Consider the following 21,107-nt stretch of genomic DNA (forward strand, 5'->3'; position numbering starts at 1 on the left):
ATATACTTATTTTAAGGTATTTTTGGGTTCATTGAGGTTAGCTAATTTTACTTGTTTTGGAAAGTCTTGACAAGCCAAATTTTCTTGTTCTATTCGCAGATAATTTTGCTTAGTTCAAATAAAATACCCCTAATTTTTTTTTCTTTCTTGTTTTTAAACACTGACTTTTTGCAGTGTAGCGATTCTTCTTTTGAAAAATACTCGTTTACTATGTTGCAATGAAAAAGTACAATGTATCCCTCAAAGTCAATGTAACTCGTTTCTACTAAAGACATATATGAGGTGTGTGTAAAGAAAAAAAAAAAAAAAAAGGTCATGAAATGGTGACGCTGTGTTTCTCTCTGGCATGTCCTCCTCCCACTTGTCAAACATGTCAATGAGTGTCCAGGCCTTGGGAGGAGCCAGAGGGAAGAAGCAAACAGAGAAGATGTCACTGACAGTGAGAGGAAGTCCGCCCTCCACTGAACACCCGACAACGGATTTGGAAAGATTACCTGTTAGAATTTCCTTTACTTTGCTCATTTTTTTCTTTATTCTTATTGTTTCTTAGATGTGCTTCGACTATTGGACTTGAACTCCACGCAGGAAGTCAATACCTAACACCGCCAATTCAGCATTTATCGTTGCATCTTCATTCCGTTCCTCACAAGGATTACATTTTTTTACATTAATACACACGATCATGGCAGACTTCCCATCTAAGGTTACCACGGAGACCAGCCCCCCCAACTCCCACGGCACTCAGCAGGGGGGCAACAGCCTGAGAGCGGTGGCAGCTAACGTGAGCAGCAACATGGACATGTCTTTTGTCAGGAGCATCCCATCTGTGCTCATGATGGCTCAAATAGTGAGTGGGCTTTTTCTTCTACAGCTGCAAAAATGCTTCATATCAGCATCTTTGTTTGCTTTTGAATTAAATACTTGTTTAAACGTAATATATAAAAATATAATAAGTAATATTTTAAAAAGATAAGTACTACAAAGAATACATTTAACTAAATATAATATATTACAGACTTTTTTTTTTTTTTTGCATACTTACAGTATGTTGTATTGTTTTTTTAAGGGAAATTAAACATCTTAATGGCCGGAGAAATCTTTCCATAAACTGGAAAAAGTTGGGACATCCCTGCTCTTATCTGATGCTGGAATGTGTGTCCACAAAGTGTGCGTGAAATGAGGACGCTGATAGCTGAATATGAATGACATACTTCTTTTTACATGCGGGATGTTTGGTCATGTGACGCACAGTTGTACATACTGGTAATAGCCTGCAGGATCATTCCATTATTACATATGTGTGGATATACAGTACTGTACTTATATGTGTATATAATGTACTTATATGTGTACATACTGTACTTAAATGTGTACATGGGGGTGCAAGGCGGTGTTTGAAGTGTAGGCTGTTAAACATTTGTCATGCTTTATGAGCTTTATCAGTAAACCGGCCACTTTGCCAGCCGTTTGTTGCCTTTAAAGCGCATTACATTGTCAACCCTGCTTTGGTGTGGAGGTTGCAGCTTGTGATTATTCACGTGCAAGTGGAAGAATCGATAACTTTTCCACGGAGCGCACATTCGCAACTAAATCACACCAACCTGTACAAAAAAATGTGCCTTTAGTTTCAATTGACTGTTTGCAGTGATACCAATATCGATACCGGTATTCATCGGTTCTCTTGTCAGCTCTATATGTAATTGGTGTAAATCCATCCATCAATCCATTTTCTACCGCTTGTCCCTTTCTGGGTCGCGGGGGGCCCTGGAGCCTATCTCAGCTGCATTCGGGCGGAAGGCGGAGTACACCCTGGACAAGTCGCCACCTCTGTTGTGTTTTAGTGTGTTCCTGCCTTCTTTGTTGTCTGCACCTGTGTTTTAGTGATTCGTCCTCGGCGAGGGGCGGACCTGGTGACACACCTGCTCGCAATTAGCCCGCCAGTATTTAGGCTCGTCACCTACAGCTTGACCTTGCTGGTCATTGTTTCCCGAACTCCGCACGTGCATGCGCCTACTTCGCCTCGTGGTACGTTGCTTTCCCTTGTCCTGTTATTTCTAACTTCTTTGTGTTTGTTCCCTAGCCTCCTTGAGGCAGCAAAGACTTTATGCGGTGCTTGGTGCGCCCTGGCTTTTCCCCTTGCCAACCACTGAGGAACCTGTTTTGTTAATATTCATGGTGTGCACTTCTGCCCCATCGCTTTTTGTTACACTTTTTGACTTATTAAATGTATTCCTTTTTGTATTTCAAACTTGCCTCCCGTCTCTGCATCCCGGGGTCACCCCCTTGACCAGTTCATAACAACCTCATCGCAGGGCCAACACAGATAGACAGACAACTTTCCCGCTCACATTCACACTAGGGCAGCGGTTCTTAACCTTATTGGAGGTACCGAACCCCACCAATTTCATGTGCGCATTCACCGAACCCTTTAGTGAAAAAATAAAAAAATTAAAAATTCTAATTCAAGACAAAGTTATATGTTTTTTTTTTACTGGTGCACAAAATGAACCGTGCATGAACATCACCTCGTTCAAAGAACAAAACCAACATATGAACTCACAACAAATTACACACCTGCAAATCAGATGGAAAATTAGAGGGAACATTGTTTGGGGGTATCCATAATACGCCGACAGGGAGAAGTTTTAATTCACACGATGAGTTGGGTGTGTCTTGACCTCCGCGGCGGAGGCTCCGCCGAACCCCTAGGGTTCGATCGAACCCAGGTTAAGAACCACTGCACTAGGGCCAATTTAGCGTAAATAACATTGTGAAAAAAGTATTTTTTTATTACCGTTTTTTTATTAGCACAAGAGTTCGTACAGCACCAACATCATGGAACATCTCATTGCAGGGAAGTAGTTTATCAACACCTGCTTTAAAAAGTTACCGTTTTTTTCTGGACCATAGGGCGCACCGGGTTATTGGGCGCAGTGCCGATGAGTGGGTCTATTTTCATACAAAAGGCACACCGGATAAAAGGACACATTAAAAGAGTCATACATATATATATTTTTTTATAAATGTAAAACACTTCCTTGTGGTCTACATAACATGTAATGGTGGTTCTTTGGTCAAAATGTTGCATAGATGATGTTTTACAGATCATCTTCAAGTCGCTTTCTGACAGTCGCTTCAGGATGCGCCGTTTTGTGGGCGGTCTTATTTACGTGGCTCACCTTCGACAGCGTCTTCTCCCCGTCATCTTTGTTGTAGCGGTGTAGCGTGCAAGGACGGGAGTGGAAGAAGTGTCAAAAGATGGAGCTAACTGTTTTAATGACATTCAGACTTTACTTCAATCACGGAGCAGCATCTCCTCATCCGTGGCTTACTAGCAAAAATGTGTCCCGTGAAAAACCGTCCGACCGGAACTCTCTAATAAGTAAAGTTCCTTGGGTGAATAATGTAAACTCACTACACCGGTATGTTTTAGCGCTTTCATTGCGAGTTTACTGACAGATATAAGTAAAAACTTTAAACTACTTTATATTAGAAATGGCAAAAGCGGAGGATGAATGTCCCATAACAAGAAGATAGAGAAAAAGAAGAAGCTTAGGGACACGGACTACAAAGGCAGACACACGCAAATTTTCAGTACTTATGCAGATCCCAAATACAGATCAGCAGGCACCAGAAGGTAAGAAAAGTTGCTTTTGCACAATATTGGGAAACAAAACGCCAGATAATATGTCTCACCTTATACACACACCATAATAATACTCGTATGTTGAAGCACAGGACAATCCATCAAGCGGTGCGGCTTCATAGCTTACCAAAGTTGTACTAAAACATTTCAATAGATTTTTGAGCGCCGTGTGTAATGTTCTATATTTTCAATGGAACATATACAATTTTGGTGTTGTTTACTTGAGTCATATTGCAGAGTACATGTATCTCTTACGTGTGACTGCCATTATATTGCAGTCTACACGTATGTCGTATGTGTGACTGCCATCTACTGGTCCCACTTTTAATTTCACCATGTACCAAATAAAATCGATTTGAGGTCGGTAAGCACAACCAAAATTATTCCATACGTTAGGTATACATAGGTTATAAGGCGCACTTACGACTTTTGAGAAAATGAAAGGATTTTAAGTGCGCCTTATAGTCTGAAAAATGCGGTAACTATGTTTCCAGTGTAAGGTGCGAAGTTATGTCATCATCGTGTAAAGAGCATACAGATCCATCACTGTTTTTATTCATTACAATTACACTCAGCTCGAAATCAAACTTATGTATGGCATTCATGTGCAGAGCACAGACCTTTTACATGTTATATTATATAAAATATATATCGTATAAATCAATACAATCAATTAGTATGTTTGGTGGGTGTGCATTGAGGCAAGGTGTGTTTTGATGCCAGGTAAACGCGGCGCGATTGATAGAGTGATGTCAGATGGCGACAAGAGACCTGTCAGCGGATGTTATCTTGCTTCAAAGCAACTTTATGGATTACTGGGTCACTTCAATTTTAAACTTTTCAGAGTGCATTAATATTGGCCTGTGGATTACTAGAAGTGCGTTCACTTCAAACTGACTAACTCTTATTAGTGTGCGTGATTTTGAGGGACTTTTGAAGAGGAAATATTGAAGTGTTAAAAACTTTAGTGTGGTGTTGCTTCTTTATTTGTGATTACTTCAAGCTGATTACCAGATCCTACCCCTGTCTTTTTTGTGTGCAAAGCAGCTGGACCTGACGTGAATGTGACAGCGTGTCGTAATTACGAAGGTTAGCTAGATTTAAAAAAAATATACGGACAACCTTATCATTTGTCAAGAATCTTAACGGCCCTCCGGGACCAACCCAATTAGGAACCGGTACCAAAAAATACCGATAATGCATTTTAATACAGACATTAGAGGTAGTTTGCTGACCTAGTCTAGATGTGGTATATTCCTAAATACTGTATGATGACTCCTCTAAAGGGTCACCACAATTTCATATTGCCTCATGAAAAGAGCAGAGCCATAAATCCCACCCCAGGACTTTGTATTTTCTTTAATGTAGTTTTTATTTTACAGGGGGGATCAAAGTCTATTTACCAACTTTAAAATCAGGAGGTCAGCTGTTTGTAAGTGAATTTATTCGGAAACAAAATAGAAAGAGCAGTGATAAACATTTATTAGCTGTAAAAGACAATGTTTTAAGAACATCTCAACATTCACGTTTCACACTATCATATGAATAAGTTATTACTTAATAATAACTTTAATGAATGACATGGGCGAATTGTGTATTGGATTTGTTTTTAAATTCTTCAACAGGTGTGAAAAGTTATTTAGTGTTCAAAGTAGGGCTGTCAAATAATGTTCATTTTCAATCAGATTGTTCACAACTGATTAGCATTCATTTTTAATCTATAGTATTCAGATGTCATTTTGCATGAGCAATTAGATTTAAAAAGAACGGAATATATGTAGGGCCTATGATGAAATTAATCTTTTCTGAGGAGTAAATGTTGTTACAATGTTGGATACTCATGTTAAACAATGTGAAAGCGTCAAATCTCATGGTTTATGCATTTGGGAGTGAGCTTGCACGCAGTTTTGGATGCTTCTGTTTGCGGGGTTTTGCAGTCTGCCTACGTCGTGACATCACAGCGAGGCGGGCGTACTTATTTGGACATTTCAAGTAAAGCTCTCAGCCAGAGGGGGAGGAGCTCCTCCCTTCAGGCTATCAGGAAGCACACAAAAAAGTAGGATAAAGTATTGTTTTCATCTAATCCTGGCATGCGCATAATAACACCACCAATATGCGACATGCTGTGACATAAATCTTGCTGAAAGTAGCTTCTTTTTTTTTTACGCAGAGTCCGAATCGTTCAAAGAGTGTGCACGTGTACCTAATGTTGTGACAGGGTGAATCTATGTAATGTTTATGAAGTTTATTTTGGACTGTGTCTGGAAAACAATAAAAAGCGGTGACGTTCGTCTTTCAATTACATTTTTAAAAGATAAACTATGATACTTCTCGGGAGAGTGGAGCGTGATTGAATTTGTGGGACTCAGAAAACGGGTTACAAAAGTGAATGTGGAGCCAAATTTACACCAAAGCATATCCGATACATATTATCTGGAGCAGTGTTTTTCAACCTTTTTTGAGCCAAGGCACATTTTTTTGCGTTGAAAAAATCCGGAGGCACACCACCAGCAGAAATCATAAAAAAATGAAACTCAGTTGACAGTAAAAAGTCGTAATTGCAATTGTTGGATATGACTTTAAACCATAACGGTTGGTCATCAATATAGCTCTTGTCTCAAAGTAGGTGTACTGTCACCACCTGTCACATCACGCCGTGGCTTATTTAGAGTTTTTTGCTGTTTTCCTGTGTGTAGTGTTTTAGTTCCTGTCTTGCGCTCCTATTTTGGCAGTATTTTTTTCTCTTTTTTTGGTATTTTCCTGTAGCAGTTTCATGTCTTCCTTGGAGCGATATTTCCCGCATTTACATTGTTTTAGCAATCAAGAATATTTGATTTTTTTATCCTTCTTTGTGGGGACATTGTTGATTGTCATGTCATGTTCGGATGTACATTGTCTTTGCTCCACAGTAAGTCTTTGCTGTCGTCCAGCATTCTGTTTTTGTTTAAAACTGAACGGGTTACAAAGTACTTTCGTTCTACATAGCCTTCCCTAAACTTCAATGCCTTTTCTTAGGGGCACTCACCTTTAATTTATTTTTGGTTTAAGCATTAGACACCTTTTTACCTGCACGCTGCCTCCCGCTGTTTCCGACATCTACAAAGCAATTAGCTACCGGTTGCCGCCTACTGATATGGAAGAGTATTACACGGTTACTCTGCCGAGCTCTAGACGGCACCGACACTCAACAACAACACATCATTTGCAGACTATAATTACTGGTTTGGGGAGGAGATCTTGCCCCAAGTGGAGGAGTTCAAGTACCTCGGAGTCTTGTTCACGAGTGAGGGAAGAGTGGATCGTGAGATCGACAGGCGGATCGGTGCGGCGTCTTCAGTAATGCGGACGCTGTATCAATCCGTTGTGGTGAAGAAGGAGCTGAGCCGGAAGGCAAAGCTCTCGATTTACCGGTCGATCTACGTTACCATCCTCACCTATGGTCATGAGCTTTGGGTTATGACCGAAAGGACAATATCACGGGTACAAGCGGCCGAAATGAGTTTCCTCCGCCGGGTGGCGGGTCTCTCCCTTAGAGATAGGGTGAGAAGCTCTGCCATCCGGGAGGAGCTCAAAGTAAAGCCGCTGCTCCTCCACATCGAGAGGAGCCAGATGAGGTGGTTCGGGCATCTAATCAGGATGCCACCCGAGCGCCTCCCTAGGGAGGTGTTTAGGGCACGTCCGACCGGTAGGAGGCCACGGGGAAGACCCAGGACATGTTGGGAAGACTATATATCCCGGCTGGCCTGGGAACGCCTCGGGATCCCCCGGGAGGAGCTGGACGAAGTGGCTGGGGAGAGGGAAGTCTGGGCTTCCCTGCTTAGGCTGCTGCCCCCGCGACCCGACCTCGGATAAGCGGAAGAAGATGGATGGATGGAATTACTGGTTTGCAAAAAATATTTTTAACCCAAATAGGTGAAATCAGATAATCTCCCACGGCACACAGTGCTTGAAAAACACTGATCTAGAGAAGGGGTGTCGAAATCAATTTCATTGAGTGCAACATTGCAGTTATGGCCGCTTGTAAGAATAAATAAGGGTTCGTACACCTTTTCCATGGCCAAATTCAAGCACTTTTTAAGGACTTTTAAGATCAAATTTCCAGTTTTTCCAGTACGCTTCAAAAGGCGAAAACCAGTGGGACTCAATCCATGGCCTTGTTGTTTGAGGTCACCAAATGCTGTCCGTAGGAAAAATACGGAAAATATGCTAAAACCTAAGCCTAACATTGAACCAGCAGTTATCATGAACTGAATGGGGCATAGAAAAAGAAGCAGTGTTTCTCAGTGTAGACTATTCAATGTCATTGGTGTTTGCAATCGTGTCTCCATTTGTGTCGTTTTTTTCTTACTTACAGCACTCAATGACATCGAACAGCACGGATTGATTCATTTGTGCTTGTAAACTGCATAACGTGATAAAAATTCACGCACCCTCAAAACGTCAATTGCACTCATTTATTAACAAAACTGTTCCACATTAATATAAGGATAATAAATTAAAGGAAAATATTTTGTTTGTTTCCCAACACCTCTGTCACCTTTCATTAAGCATATCTAGCCTTATAACTGTGGCTATGATAACAACTTAACAAATACACAAAAGTTAACTTTTTTTTTGCTTTTACTGAGGTTGCCATTCAAGTTAAGTAGACAACGAAAAAAAATAGAGCAAGAAACGCATACAACCATGTTGTGTAAAAAATACAAAATCTATCATGTTAATTCAGCTCTAAGTTGTGAAAAGAGTTTACAAATTATACATTACACACTGCAAAAAGTCAGTGTTCAAAAACAAGAAAAAAAAATACAAAAATTAAGGGTATTTTATTTGAACTAAGCAAAATTATCTGCCAATAGAACAAGAAAATGTGGCTTGTCAAGACTTTCCAAAACAAGTCAAATTAGCTAACCTCAATGAACCCAAAAATACCTTAAAATAAGTATATTCTCACTAATAACAAGTGCACTTTTCTTGGTAGAAAAAAAATTAGACCTTTTTGCTCAATATGTTGAAAAATATTCTTAAATTAAGTAAGCGCATACCATTATCTTGACATAATGGTATGCGCTCGGCATCATGATTTTTTTTTCATGCTTGAAGTAAGAAATTGTTACTTTAAAGAAGTAGTTTTATACTTGTGAGTGTTGATGACACAGCTTTGCAACAGTTGATATTCTAGTTCAGACCAGGGCAAATGAAGGCCCGGGGGCCACATGCGGCCCGTTGAGCTTTTCAATCTGGCCCGCCGGACATTCCCAAATAATTTGTTTAGATCTTTAAGATGGAAAGTGTAGCTGCCATTATGATGTGCAGTGATGTTTTCTAATGACCGTAAGTCTTGAACTATACAAAGTATTTCAATGGTTGGAATCTGCGCTTATGGATGATATACCAGTTACTATGGTCATATAATTAGTTACTATGGTAATCTACGTCACAGCAGCTCAGACGAGGCACTAAGCAGTGTGGGTGGGAAGCGTTTCCACAGACGCGGAAGGAGATTTTCACAACTAAGTTCTAAAGCTTAGTGATATATAGAATAGAATAGAATAGAAATTACTTTATTGATCCCTGGGAGAAATTCAGCAAATATCAGATATATCAGATTGTAGGTGGGTTTATTTTGTACCCTTCGCGTTCATATTTCACTGTTTGTTGCATTTTTGTTGCGTTTCACTTGATTGTAAAATATGTCGATCGAAAGGGGGTGTGACATTCATATTTTGTCAATATTCAGTGCCTTATCGTTCATAGAAAAATTTAAAAATTCCATTATGTTTTTTAAGGCGGTCTGTCATAACGTTTTTAGCATTCAATCAGACATTGTGAGGTTTTGTATTAATGTTCCTAAACATAGCTATACCGGCCCCCAGACACATTTTTTCTCAAAATGTGGCCCCCGAGTCAAAATAATTGCCCAGGCCTGTTCTAGTTTCAACCATGTTTTACTCAATATAAGTCATCAAACCTCAGCAACAAGCTGTAATATCTTACAGAGATAATTTAGGACCAAAACCCTTAAAACAAGTAAAACACTCTAACATCAAATCTGCTTAGTGAGAAGAATTATGTCATCAGACAGAAAATAAGAAAATATCACCCTTATTTGAGATATTTCATCTTACTTAGATTTCAGTTTTTGCAGTGCATGACCTTCACAGTACAAACAAGTCCAAGAATGTAACCATTTTAATGCAATTAACCAAAATGACAAAACGGTGGCGACTTGTCCAGGTTGTACCCCGCCTTCCGCCCGATTGTAGCTGAGATAGGCTCCAGCGCCCCACGTGACCCCGAAGGGATTAAGCGGTAGAAAATGGATGGATGGATGGACAAAACGTTTGCTTTAACTGAGGTAGTCAAATAAGTTAAGTAGACAACCAAAATAATGGAGCAGAAAATACATCGAACCATGTTGGATTTCCTTTTTGCATACTTTGCAGCAGGCTACACGTGGGTTTGGTGCACGTTTTATCCAAAGTTTGTATTTGTCATTTTCCATCCAATGTTCATTAAAACGACAACCTCCCGGCATGATGGACCGATGCACCACTGTCCTCTTGTAACAACCTAATGTAAGGCCTCGTGCAAAGCCAACAGATTAAGCGTGTGGCTTTCATTTTTAAGGAAATGTATTTTATTTATTTTCATTTTATAATTAGCCTATTGAGTCAGACTTCCAAAAAATATGATGAACATTTCCAAGCATTTACAAGCACTTCACCAAAAATTCAAGCATTTTTCAAACCTTGAAAAGACAACATTAAAATCCAGGCATTTACAAGGTTTTTAAGTATCCGTACGAATTACAACAAAACACAGAAATTAGAACAAGATTAACTTTACACACAGAGGGCTGACAATTTGCTGAGACACATTTTGGTATTTCATTGGACATATGTGACAAAGAGATGTCTTTTATTTTTTAATAAATTGTACAAAGTGGCACACTGGAAAACTAACGACTTGCATTTTAAAATCTACGTCATATCTTTTAAACTTAAACCCATGTCATTATTACTGTCAGAATAATTGTATCTAAGTTATCACAAAACTTTGTGTTGCCATGAGTTCAAGGCGAGAGCACAAAAGCTGTCTTTGATCCTACCAAGAAGAAGGCTTTTAAAACTCCACTGTGTAGGATGGGAAGCAACATGAAGGTGTTCGGTTTCTTTGATGTATTGTAATACACAGAAAGATTTTGTCTTGACCCGAGAACTACAAAGTGGAGAGGAAGCAGGACCAGACTCCCCTCCAGGCGACCTTTTCTTTGAACCGACCTTTTCTTTAAACTGTTTTGTACTCAAAGGCGATGGCTGTTTACGACCCCCTACCCTTAGAAACAGCTGTTGCCATGTAATCAGGGAAAGTCCAAATAAAAGAGGATGCGTACAATCTTTCGTCAGAGCGTGGTGAGATTGTACAAGAGTACAGTCCAGACGTCTCTCCTCAATTGAGCCAAATGTAATTCTGTCTCTGTTTAATTCCTTGCTTCTTGTCTTGTTTAATAGATGTCATCAGTGTTTGAACCTGACATCTTCATTGATCATTTGACATTTAATATTCATCAAATACATAATAAATCATAAAAGGAGCAAAAATCCAAGTGCTGCCTTGTTTTTTTATGTATCTTTTTGCCAGGTTGCTGGTTGTGTTTTTATAGATCACACACTGTGTGTGGAAAATACTGTACACAAATTCTCGGCTCTGTTTTATGCCTACGCAAGCTTTGGACATTTACTGTACAGAGTTGGAAGGACAAGCTACGTTCACACACAGTCCCATTGTAATGTGTTTAATGAGCCATTCAATCTATTAGTTGCAGTCCAAATTTACAAAATGTTGGGGAAAGACTGACATAGATGTATTGATTGATTGTTATGTAATTGTTTGCCCTTGTTTATGATGTGTGTGTCTATCTCTTACCCGTCTAGGGTTTGGGCTTGCTCCACTGGGCGCTGATAGCCGCCTCTCCTTACATGTGGGCGCCTGCCAATGGCTGGGTGCTGTTTGTGGCCATCACCTTCTGGCTTCTCACCACCGTCCTGTTCTTCATGATCCTCTTCCGTGTCCAGACAAGACTTTCCGCAGTGCCGTGGCCCCTCACGGTACGGTACATAGAGAAAATGGACTTAGAGCACAGTACTGTTGAAGTGGCAGACGGATACAATGTTCTACTTACCTCCACCAGTGGAATTAAATCCCAATGGAAGGAACTTGCCATTCTTGTAAACATAGTTTCTTCTGTAAATCAGAAAACGTCAAAAATACATCTCCTACAGTAGATACGGGTTTAACTGGTCTATTCTATACTAATGTACCTCACAAGTGCAGGCTCAATCATGGCCTGCAAAGTAACCTAAAAGAAACTCAAATGTAAAATGGTTCACTCTTCAGCACAGGTTTTAAACTCAAGGCCTGCAAAAGCCTGGAAAAAATGGGTTTCAATAATAATACTTTTTTATTTATTTTTATTTTTTTACTAAATGCATTTGTTCTTTCAATTTTGACAGAAAAAAAGTGCATATTTAAACTTCAATATTATCTGATCATGCCAATTATGTTATTATACACTGTATTACAAAACTATTTTTGTGAGATAAAAACAAATAGTTAAATATCTGCTTGTCACCTTTATTTATGATTTTAAAGCAAGTTATACATAAAACATGACTGTGGTTTTTACAGCATTTTTCTCTCAATGAAAAAAAAACTGTCCTTTGTTTACTGTAATAAACTGTGGTGCCGTTTTGGCATTTACAGTAATACACCGAAAAATCTACAGTTGTTGATTTGCGGGGGGAAAAAAAAAGGCAGCTCAGGTGCCAAACTTTTACTGTAAAATTGCAGTTTTTTTTATTCACAGTAAACAAAAACTAATTCTGGTAAAATTCTGGCTACTGAGCTGCCTTTCCCCCCCATATAAACAGCAGTACTGTTTTTCCATTTATAGTAATAAACACTACATTTTGAGGTGAAATTATTGCAACTTACCATATTTTTTTTACACTTTAGTTTTTTTTTTAAATCTACTAAAAATGCAACAAAAAATGTGTAATAATAATAGTATTCACTGTTAGAAGCGGCCCTCTGGAGCCAAACATAACTGCGATGTGGCCCTCAGTGAAAACCACTTTGACACCTCTGCCCTACATGAATGAAGTAATCAGAAAAACCCCGAAGTAAAGTTTTTTCCATGCAAAATGTTGGAGACATTACAAGCTGCATGCAAAAACATTATTAAGGTCTTTACATGTGTTTGAAAAAGCGAGTTTCGACCAAACTAAGTCAATAATTCGTTTTTTAGTTCATGTAAATGTAGAGTGGTGACCGTAGGTTTAGGAGTCTAATAATAATAATAATGCATTCACACGATAAAAAAGTCATATTAAAGGCCAAAATGGGGCCACAAATGAAATTTTGTTTAAGGCCACGCATATCCTGCCCATGGACACTAAATTGTGAATTTTAACTAAACATTTAAAAAAAATATATATATACTTGAAGTTGGGATATGGAGTAACACGAAAAAGGATTTAAATGATTATATTTCACGGCTAATTTTAGGAAGCGGGCGCAGGCAACAAATGTTATTTTCCCGCTGGTCAAAGGTAGTTTGTACTTATGTAAATATACGCAAGCAGCTCCATGTGCAGGACACTTGGTTCCGTAAAAAGGCTGAGGGTATATTGCAATTAATTTTATGGTGCTTTTCTACATTTGATTTCATGGGGACTCAAATGTCTGACAATGTACGTCTCCTCCACCAGGTGATGGTGTACCATGGAGTTGCAACGCTCCTCTACCTGACAGCCTTCCTGGCCAACGCTGCGTCAGTTCAGCCCTTCTCGAAAAGCTACTTTTTTGGACATATGGCCGCCGCTGCTGTGAGTGTGACACCTGACACCTGCACATACAACAGCTGACAAATGGACACAAGTATTGGGACACACATCGTAATCAATTAATTAGTCAACCGGGTGGGTGGGCTCCACCAGGGGTTCTTAACCTTTTTTGACCACATGGCCCATGCAACTATTACCACTTAGTCCTTTTACTCCCGACTTTAAACATATTCAATAATCTACTGCAGTTAAAACTTATCAAAATGATCATAACTCGGCACATACAACATGCCGAACAAGGCTCAGGTCAGGCTGCTTACAAAAATAAATACAAACCCCGTTTCCATATGAGTTGGGAAATTGTGTTAGATGTAAATATAAACGGAATACAATGATTTGCAAATCATTTTCAACCCATATTCAGTTGAATATGCTACGCCCCTGCTTATTTCAGCAAGACAATGCCAAGCCACATTCAGCATGTGTTACAACAGCGTGGCTTCGTAAAAAAAAGAGTGCGGGTAATTTCCTGGCCCGTCTGCAGTCCAGACCTGTCTCCCATCGAAAATGTGTGGCGCATTATGAAGCGTAAAATACGACAGCGGAGACCCCAGACTGTTGAACGACTAAAACTCTACATAAAACAAGAATGGGAGAGAATTCCAATTTCAAATCTTCAACAATTAGTTTCCTCAGTTCCCAATCGTTTATTGAGTATTGTTAAAAGAAAAGGTGATGTAACACAGTGGTGAACATGCCCTTTCCCAACTACTTTGGCACGTGTTGCAGCAATGAAATTCTAAGTTAATTATTATTTGCAAAAAAAAAATAAAGTTTATGAGTTTGAACATCAAATATCTTGTCTTTGTAGTGCATTCAATTGAATATAGGTTGAAAAGGATTTGCAAATCATTGTATTCCGTTTATATTTACATCTAACACAATTTCCCAACTCATATGGAAACGGGGTTTGTAGTAATAAAATATATTTGCTTAAAAAAATTGTCTTTTTTAGGGCGGTATAGCTCAGTTGGTAGAGTGGCCGTGCCAGCAACTTGAGGGTTCCAGGTTCGAGCCCTGCTTCCGCCATCCTAGTCACTGCCGTTGTGTCATTGGACAAGACTCTTTACCCACCCGCTCCCAGTTCCACCCACACTGGTTTAAATGTAACTTAGATATTGGGTGTCACTATATAAAAGCGCTTTGAGTCACTAGAGAAAAAGCGCTATATAAATATAATTCACTTCACACTTCTTTTTGCAAGAGTTGGTCCCACTTTGGTCATCATTTTTGCGCTGAAGAAACTTTACGACTTTTTCTGATCGTTCGAACTTGACACGTGGTGGAAAAATGTATTACAACTAGAGATAAATGCTTTAAAATGTAATATCGGAAATTATCGGTTTTTAAAGGTCAAATGTATGACTTTTTAAAACGCAGCTGTACGGAGTGGTACACGGACGTAAGGAGAAGTACAGAGCGCCAATAAACCTTAAAGGCACTGCCTTTGCGTGCCGGCACAATCACATAATATCTACGGCTTTTCACACACACAAGTGAATGCAAGCATACTCGGTCAACAGCCATACAGGTCACACTGAGGGTGGTTGTATAAACAACTTTAACACTGTTACAAATATGCGCCACACTGTGAACCCACGCCAAACAAGAATGACAAACACATTTCGGGAGAACATCCGCACCGTAACACAACATAAACACAACAGAACAAATACCCAGAACCCTTTGCAGCACTAACTCTTCCGGGACGCTACAATATACACCCACCGCTACCCCCTACCTCGCCCACCTCAACCTCCTCATGCTCTCTCAGGGAGAGCATGTCCCAAATTCCAAGCTGCTGTTTTGAGGCATGTTAAAAAAAATAATGCACTTTGTGACTTCAATAATAAATATGGCAGTGCCATGTTGGCATTTTTTTGAGTTGATTTATTTTGGAAAACCTTGTTACATTGTTTAATGCATCCAGCAGGGCATCACAACAAAATTAGGCATAATAATGTGTTAATTCCACGACTGTATATATCGGTATCGTTTGATATCGGAATCGGTAATTAAGAGTTGGACAATATTGGAATATCGGATATCGGCAAAAAAGACATTATCGGACATGTCTAATTACAACTGATAACGGCTGCAGTTGGGGCTGCTTTAACCAAGTTCGTCTCAAATAGTGGGGGGCCTCGGTGTGACCTTGGGGAACATGGTTGTTTTTTAAACGTATGTAGCGCTTGGCTTCACAGTAACCACGGTGGGAGACAAGGATAGACTGGTGTGTTGTTTCTTTTAAATAGTAATAAACTTAAAATGTTATGCAGTGGTATAGTTACAACAATTTTATAGACACATTATACTATTTAGAGTCATGGTGGAGCGAGGGAGGGCAGAATATTTTCCTCTTCCTGGGGGAGCTCCACTAACCACGTTAAACCCAGATCCCGATCTAACAAAGGTCTTAACTCATTCTCCTTCTATGCCACATCAATATGGAACGCACTCCCAACAGGTGTAAAAGAAAGGGCATCTCTATCCTCCTTCAAAACCGCACTAAAAGAACACCTCCAGGCATCTTCAACCCTAAACTAACACCCTCCCTTCCACATCCCACCTCCCCGGATTGTAAATAATCAAATGTAGATACTTATTTTCATGCTTTCTGATCTCTCTCTCTCTATGTCCACTACTTGCTGTACATATCCTACCAAGTCAGTCCTACACTGTTCCAATGTCCATTTCTCTGATGATGCAATTGTTGATGACTGAAGTGTTGATAACAACCAAACCTAACCCCCCCCCCAACTCCTCCCTCCACATCCCACACCCCGGATTGTAAATAATGTAAATAATTCAATGTATATACTCTGATGATTAACTTGTGTGATGACTGTATTATGTTGATAGTATATATCTGTATCATGAGTGGACCCCGACTTAAACAAGTTGAAAAACTTATTTGGGTGTTACCATTTAGTGGTCAATTGTACGGAATATGTACTGTACTGTGCAATCTACTAATAAAAGTTTCAATCAATCAATCAATCAATCAATCAATCAATCAAGCGTAACAGAAAATGTTTGAGAAGCACTGGGGGGCGGAAACACAGTTTGACGGAAAAAAATAACGATTTTACTTAACAGAACGGCAACAATGCAAAAATATCAATCATTTGACAAATAATTTCGTTCCTGAATACATCCCCTTTGCGACGGGCGCATGCACGTCTGTGTGAGTGTAATAGAAGCCAGTCAACTTTGAGTAAAGTGCTGGCATTCCTGGAGACTGCCTGTGTTTTTAGCTCAGTAGTAGTACGGTGGCCTTTCACACCGGCGACACAATCGCAAGACCAGTCCTTCTCAAATAGTGGGGTGGGGCCTCTATGTTATGCACAGGTATAGTTATAACAATTAACGTAACAGAAAATATTGGAGAAGCACCGCGTTAGACGAAGCTGAGTTGTTTGTGATTGACGGCTATGAACACCAATCATTGCATACCGCCCCTGATTGGGTGGGGTCCCTGGGCTTACTAATCATGGCACCCACCTGTTTCCAATTAGCCTGTTCACCTGTGGGATGTTCCAAATAAGTGTTTGATGAGCATTCCTCAACTTTCTCAATCTTTTTGCCACTTGTGCCAGCTTTTTTAAAACATGTTGCAGGCATCAAATTCCAAATGAGCTAATATTTGTAAAAAAATAACAACGTTTACCAGTTCCAACATTAAATATCTTATCATTGCAGTCTACTCAATTGAATAGAAGTTGAAAAGGATTTGCAAATCATTGTATTCTGTTTTTATTTACAATTTACCCAACGCGCCAACTTCACTGGTTTTGGGTTTTGTGTTATAGTTTTTAAGTTATAGTTGGTTAAATTGTTTACAGCACAAACAAGCACAAACGAAGGACATACGAATGGAACAAGTTTAAGGAGATTTTGACAGAGTAGTTTGACGACGAGTAGTTATAATTAATAAAACATTAATTACAGAATAATACTATAAAACCTTAATAAATTAAAAACTGTCCAATGGCAAAAAAGAAAATGTTTGCTGCACAAACGATTGGGGCACCTTTTAGTAGATTTAGACAAGGACAACTTTGATACAACCATCTGAATTTGGGCACTCCTGCATTACAGTAGAGGCCAACATCCTGAGAATCCTCATTGTATATTTATGGTGATGGTTATGCTTTAGTTTATTTCGAACGTGCATACTTCCAGTTTCTCTTTTCAACATGTTCAAAAAGGACCATAAATGTAGATCAGTGATATTTACAAAGGCTTCTTATGACCCTAATATACAGTACAGGCCAAAAGTATGGACACACCTTCCCTTTTTTAAGGTGTTTTCTTTATTTTTATGACTAATTACATTGTAGATTGTCACGGAAGGCATCAAAACTAAGTGAAAACCATTTCAGGTGACTACCTCTCGAAGCTCATCGAGAGAATGCCAAGAGTGTGCAAAGCAGTAATCAGAGCAAAGGGTGGCTATTTTGAAGAAACTAGAATACAAAGCATGTTTTCGGTTATTTCACCTTTTTTTCTTAAGTACATAACTCCACATGTGTTCATTCATAGTTTTGATGCCTTCAGTGACAATCTAAAATGTAAATAGTCATGAAAATAAAGAAAAGGCATTGGAATGAGGAGAAGGTGTGTCCAAACTTTTGTCCTGTACTGTTGTTCATTACCTATTTCCATAATTTTCTAGGGAGAAAAATGTCATCACTCACCAGCGTAGTGAGATAGTGGCCAAACATGAGGGACAAAGAAAGACAGGTTTAGATTAAAAGGTATGTGGGATGGATTGCTGCTCAAATATAGTCAAGGTGAGGAAAAACAAGCAGCGAGCAGTTTTATAGTTTGAGGCTAAAGTCCGAGAAGTCACACACAAACGCAGCCTTGGTGGCTTGTATTATCACATTCTTATCAGCCACGTGTTTCCAGTTAAAGGCCCATTATTGTCAAGTTAAACTTCACCGTCCTCCGTATTGTTTAGTCGGCGTCTAACAACTCGAGTTATCTCACCGTTCACTCCTGTGTCATCTTTTTCTGCCCGTCCAGTTTTTCGCTGCCGTCGTGACGGTGGCATATGGCGGCAGTGCTTTCTTCTCCTATTTGGACTGGAAGGGAGACGGAGGAAACGCCGCCACCAGCACAGTGCCCACCTAGGACCGCAACAAAGCCTCGCAAAAAAAAAAGACAGTTTTATTACTGGAAAAGTCTCCTGTTCATACGATGTAATCAAAGAGTCATGTGATGATCAAAAATGCTCAACCTGGATCAGATGACACTCCCTTGGATACACATCATTCATTACAACTGTAACACATTGGAATGTACTGTTTGCTTTCTGTCCACCAATGAGTGTAGAAGTAATATGTGATGTACAGAAACCACTTAGATGGCGTTGTCATAAATGCAATATCGACAATGCGTCGGATTATTACTTGTAATAAATGGAAAGTGACATTTCGTATGTAAACTATATTGTCCAATACAGTCTTATGACCTTGTCTAACAAAGCTAGTATGTTTGTGCAACGAAGGCTTAGTGCAGTGTTTTTCAACATTTTTTTCATTGAAAAAATGCGGAGGCACACCACCAGCAGAAATCATTAAAAAACGAAACTCGGTTGACAATAAAAAGTCGTTGTCGCAATTGTTGGATATGACTTTAAACCATAAGCAACCATGCATCACTATAGCTCTTGTCTCAAAGTAGGTGTACTGTCACCACCTGTCACATCATGACTTATTTGGACTTTTTTGCTCTTTTCCTGTTTGTAGTGTTTTAGTTCGTCTTGTGCTCCTATTTTGGTGGCTTATTCTCTTTTTTTGGTATTTTCCTGTAGCAGTTTCATGTCTTCCTTTGAGTGCTATTCCCCGCACCTGCTTTGTTTTAGCAATCAAGACTATTTCAGTTGTTTTTATCCTTCTTTGTGGGGACATTGTTGATTGTCATGTCATGTTCGGATGTACTTTGTGGACGCCGTCTTTGCTCCACAGTAAGTCTTTGCTGTCGTCCAGCATTCTGTTTTTGTTTACTTTGTAGCCAGTTCAGTTTTAGTTTCGTTCTGCATGGCCTTCCCTAAGCTTCAATGCCTTTTCTTAGGGACACTCACCTTTTGTTTACTTTTGGTTTAAGCATTAGACACCTTTTTACCTGCACGCCGCCTCCCGCTGTTTCCGACATCTACAAAGCAATTAGCTACCGACTGCCACCTACTGATATGGAAGAGAATAACGTGGTAAGTCTGCCGATCTCCAGACAGCACAGACACTCAACAATGGCACATTATTTGCGGATTATAATTACTGGTTTGCAAAAAATATTTTTAACCCAAATAGCTGAAATTAGATAATCTCCCACGGCACACAAGACTGGACAATCTCTTTCTCAATTTGTTATAAGCGACCATATTATACTTGTGTATTTTTTTTTTAATGTAGTTGCACTGCACATACACTGGGACTGTGTGCACTTGCCCAGAGTAATAGATGTCATAAGAGGAGTGGGAAAGGACACAAATGTTAGCAACACTAACATAGCTTTGTGAGCTGGAGTGCTATTGTTAGTCACATTTATCATGTTAGGTTAGTCAATACCTGTCAGCATTTGCAGTTGAACTTAAGGGAAATTTCCCAGAGGCCTGACTTTGCAGAGGGAAATAGATGGGAGATGATATATTTTCTCATGTTTGATGCCCATAAAAAAATTACTCTAACATTAAAAACTCAATTTCTGACTTGTCTTTTTTTGTAACTTTGCCTTAGAGCCAAGGATATGACCAGTATGACTGATGCGGGAGTTGATTGTTGACTCAAAACACTACATCAATACTGCCATTGAAATGAACTGAAATCAAACCCCAAAGTTTTATCATGCATTAGAAAAAAAACAAAAAAACGTCTGGAGTACACGATTGTTCGATATGTCTGCACTGCAAAATGTCAGTGTTCAAAAACAAGAAAAACAAATACAAAAATGAGGGGTATTTTATTTGAACTAAGCAAAATTATCTGCCAATAGAACAAGAAAATTTGGCTTGTCAAGACTTTTCAAAACAAGTCAAATTAGCTAACTTCAATGAACCCAAAAATACCTTAAAATAAGTATATTATCTTTAATATTAAATGCACTTTTCTTGGTAGAAAAAAAAAAAAGAGACCTTTTTGCTCAATATGTTCAAAAATATTCTTAAATGAAGTAAATGCTAGTGCCATTATCTTGACATAATGATATGCACTAGGCATTACATTTCTTGAAACCAGCAAACTTATACTAAAAACCGAATTCATTGTTCTTAATGGAAAGGCAACAAGGCAAGCGCTTGTTACTCTCGGGGTCTCCTAGCCGCTCAGGCAAATCATATTGTCTAAAAATGCATTTTTCCAGCGATAACATGACATCATCGCGCCAAGTGCGTGCTCTTTCAGTCAATTAGTGCGCATATATACAGCCCGGCCCAAAAAATTTTAATTGTTATTTTGAAGAATTTACCTGAATTTGCATGAACTATTTCTGTTCAAAATAGTTTGAAATGTCACATGTTAAATGTTTAAATATTAACTGTCAGTTTACTGTAC

The 21,107-nt window shown here is 39.1% G+C and overlaps 1 protein-coding gene across 1 annotated transcript; it reads left to right on the top strand.

Moving 5' to 3' along the window:
* The first annotated feature begins 455 nt into the window (after nt 1–455).
* On the top strand, nt 456–20,603 carry pllp (plasmolipin). Its single transcript, XM_061970256.1, has 4 exons — nt 456–847; nt 11,581–11,754; nt 13,417–13,533; nt 18,583–20,603. Exons 1-4 carry the CDS (start codon nt 683–685, stop codon nt 18,688–18,690), a joined length of 564 nt encoding a protein of 187 aa, XP_061826240.1. The 5' UTR covers nt 456–682; the 3' UTR covers nt 18,691–20,603.
* The last annotated feature ends 504 nt before the right edge of the window (nt 20,604–21,107 follow it).

Source organism: Nerophis lumbriciformis, linkage group LG10 (genome assembly GCF_033978685.3).
Source record: "Nerophis lumbriciformis linkage group LG10, RoL_Nlum_v2.1, whole genome shotgun sequence".
Classification (NCBI taxonomy): Eukaryota; Metazoa; Chordata; class Actinopteri; order Syngnathiformes; family Syngnathidae; genus Nerophis; species Nerophis lumbriciformis.

Excerpts from the sequence above, each read along its gene's own strand:
- pllp (XM_061970256.1), top strand. The coding sequence starts at position 683 with ATGGCAGACTTCCCATCTAAGGTTACCACGGAGACCAGCCCCCCCAAC. Across the intron at positions 848-11,580 it reads TGCTCATGATGGCTCAAATA|GGTTTGGGCTTGCTCCACTG; the intron begins GTGAGTGGGCTT and ends TTACCCGTCTAG. Across the intron at positions 13,534-18,582 it reads GACATATGGCCGCCGCTGCT|TTTTTCGCTGCCGTCGTGAC; the intron begins GTGAGTGTGACA and ends CTGCCCGTCCAG.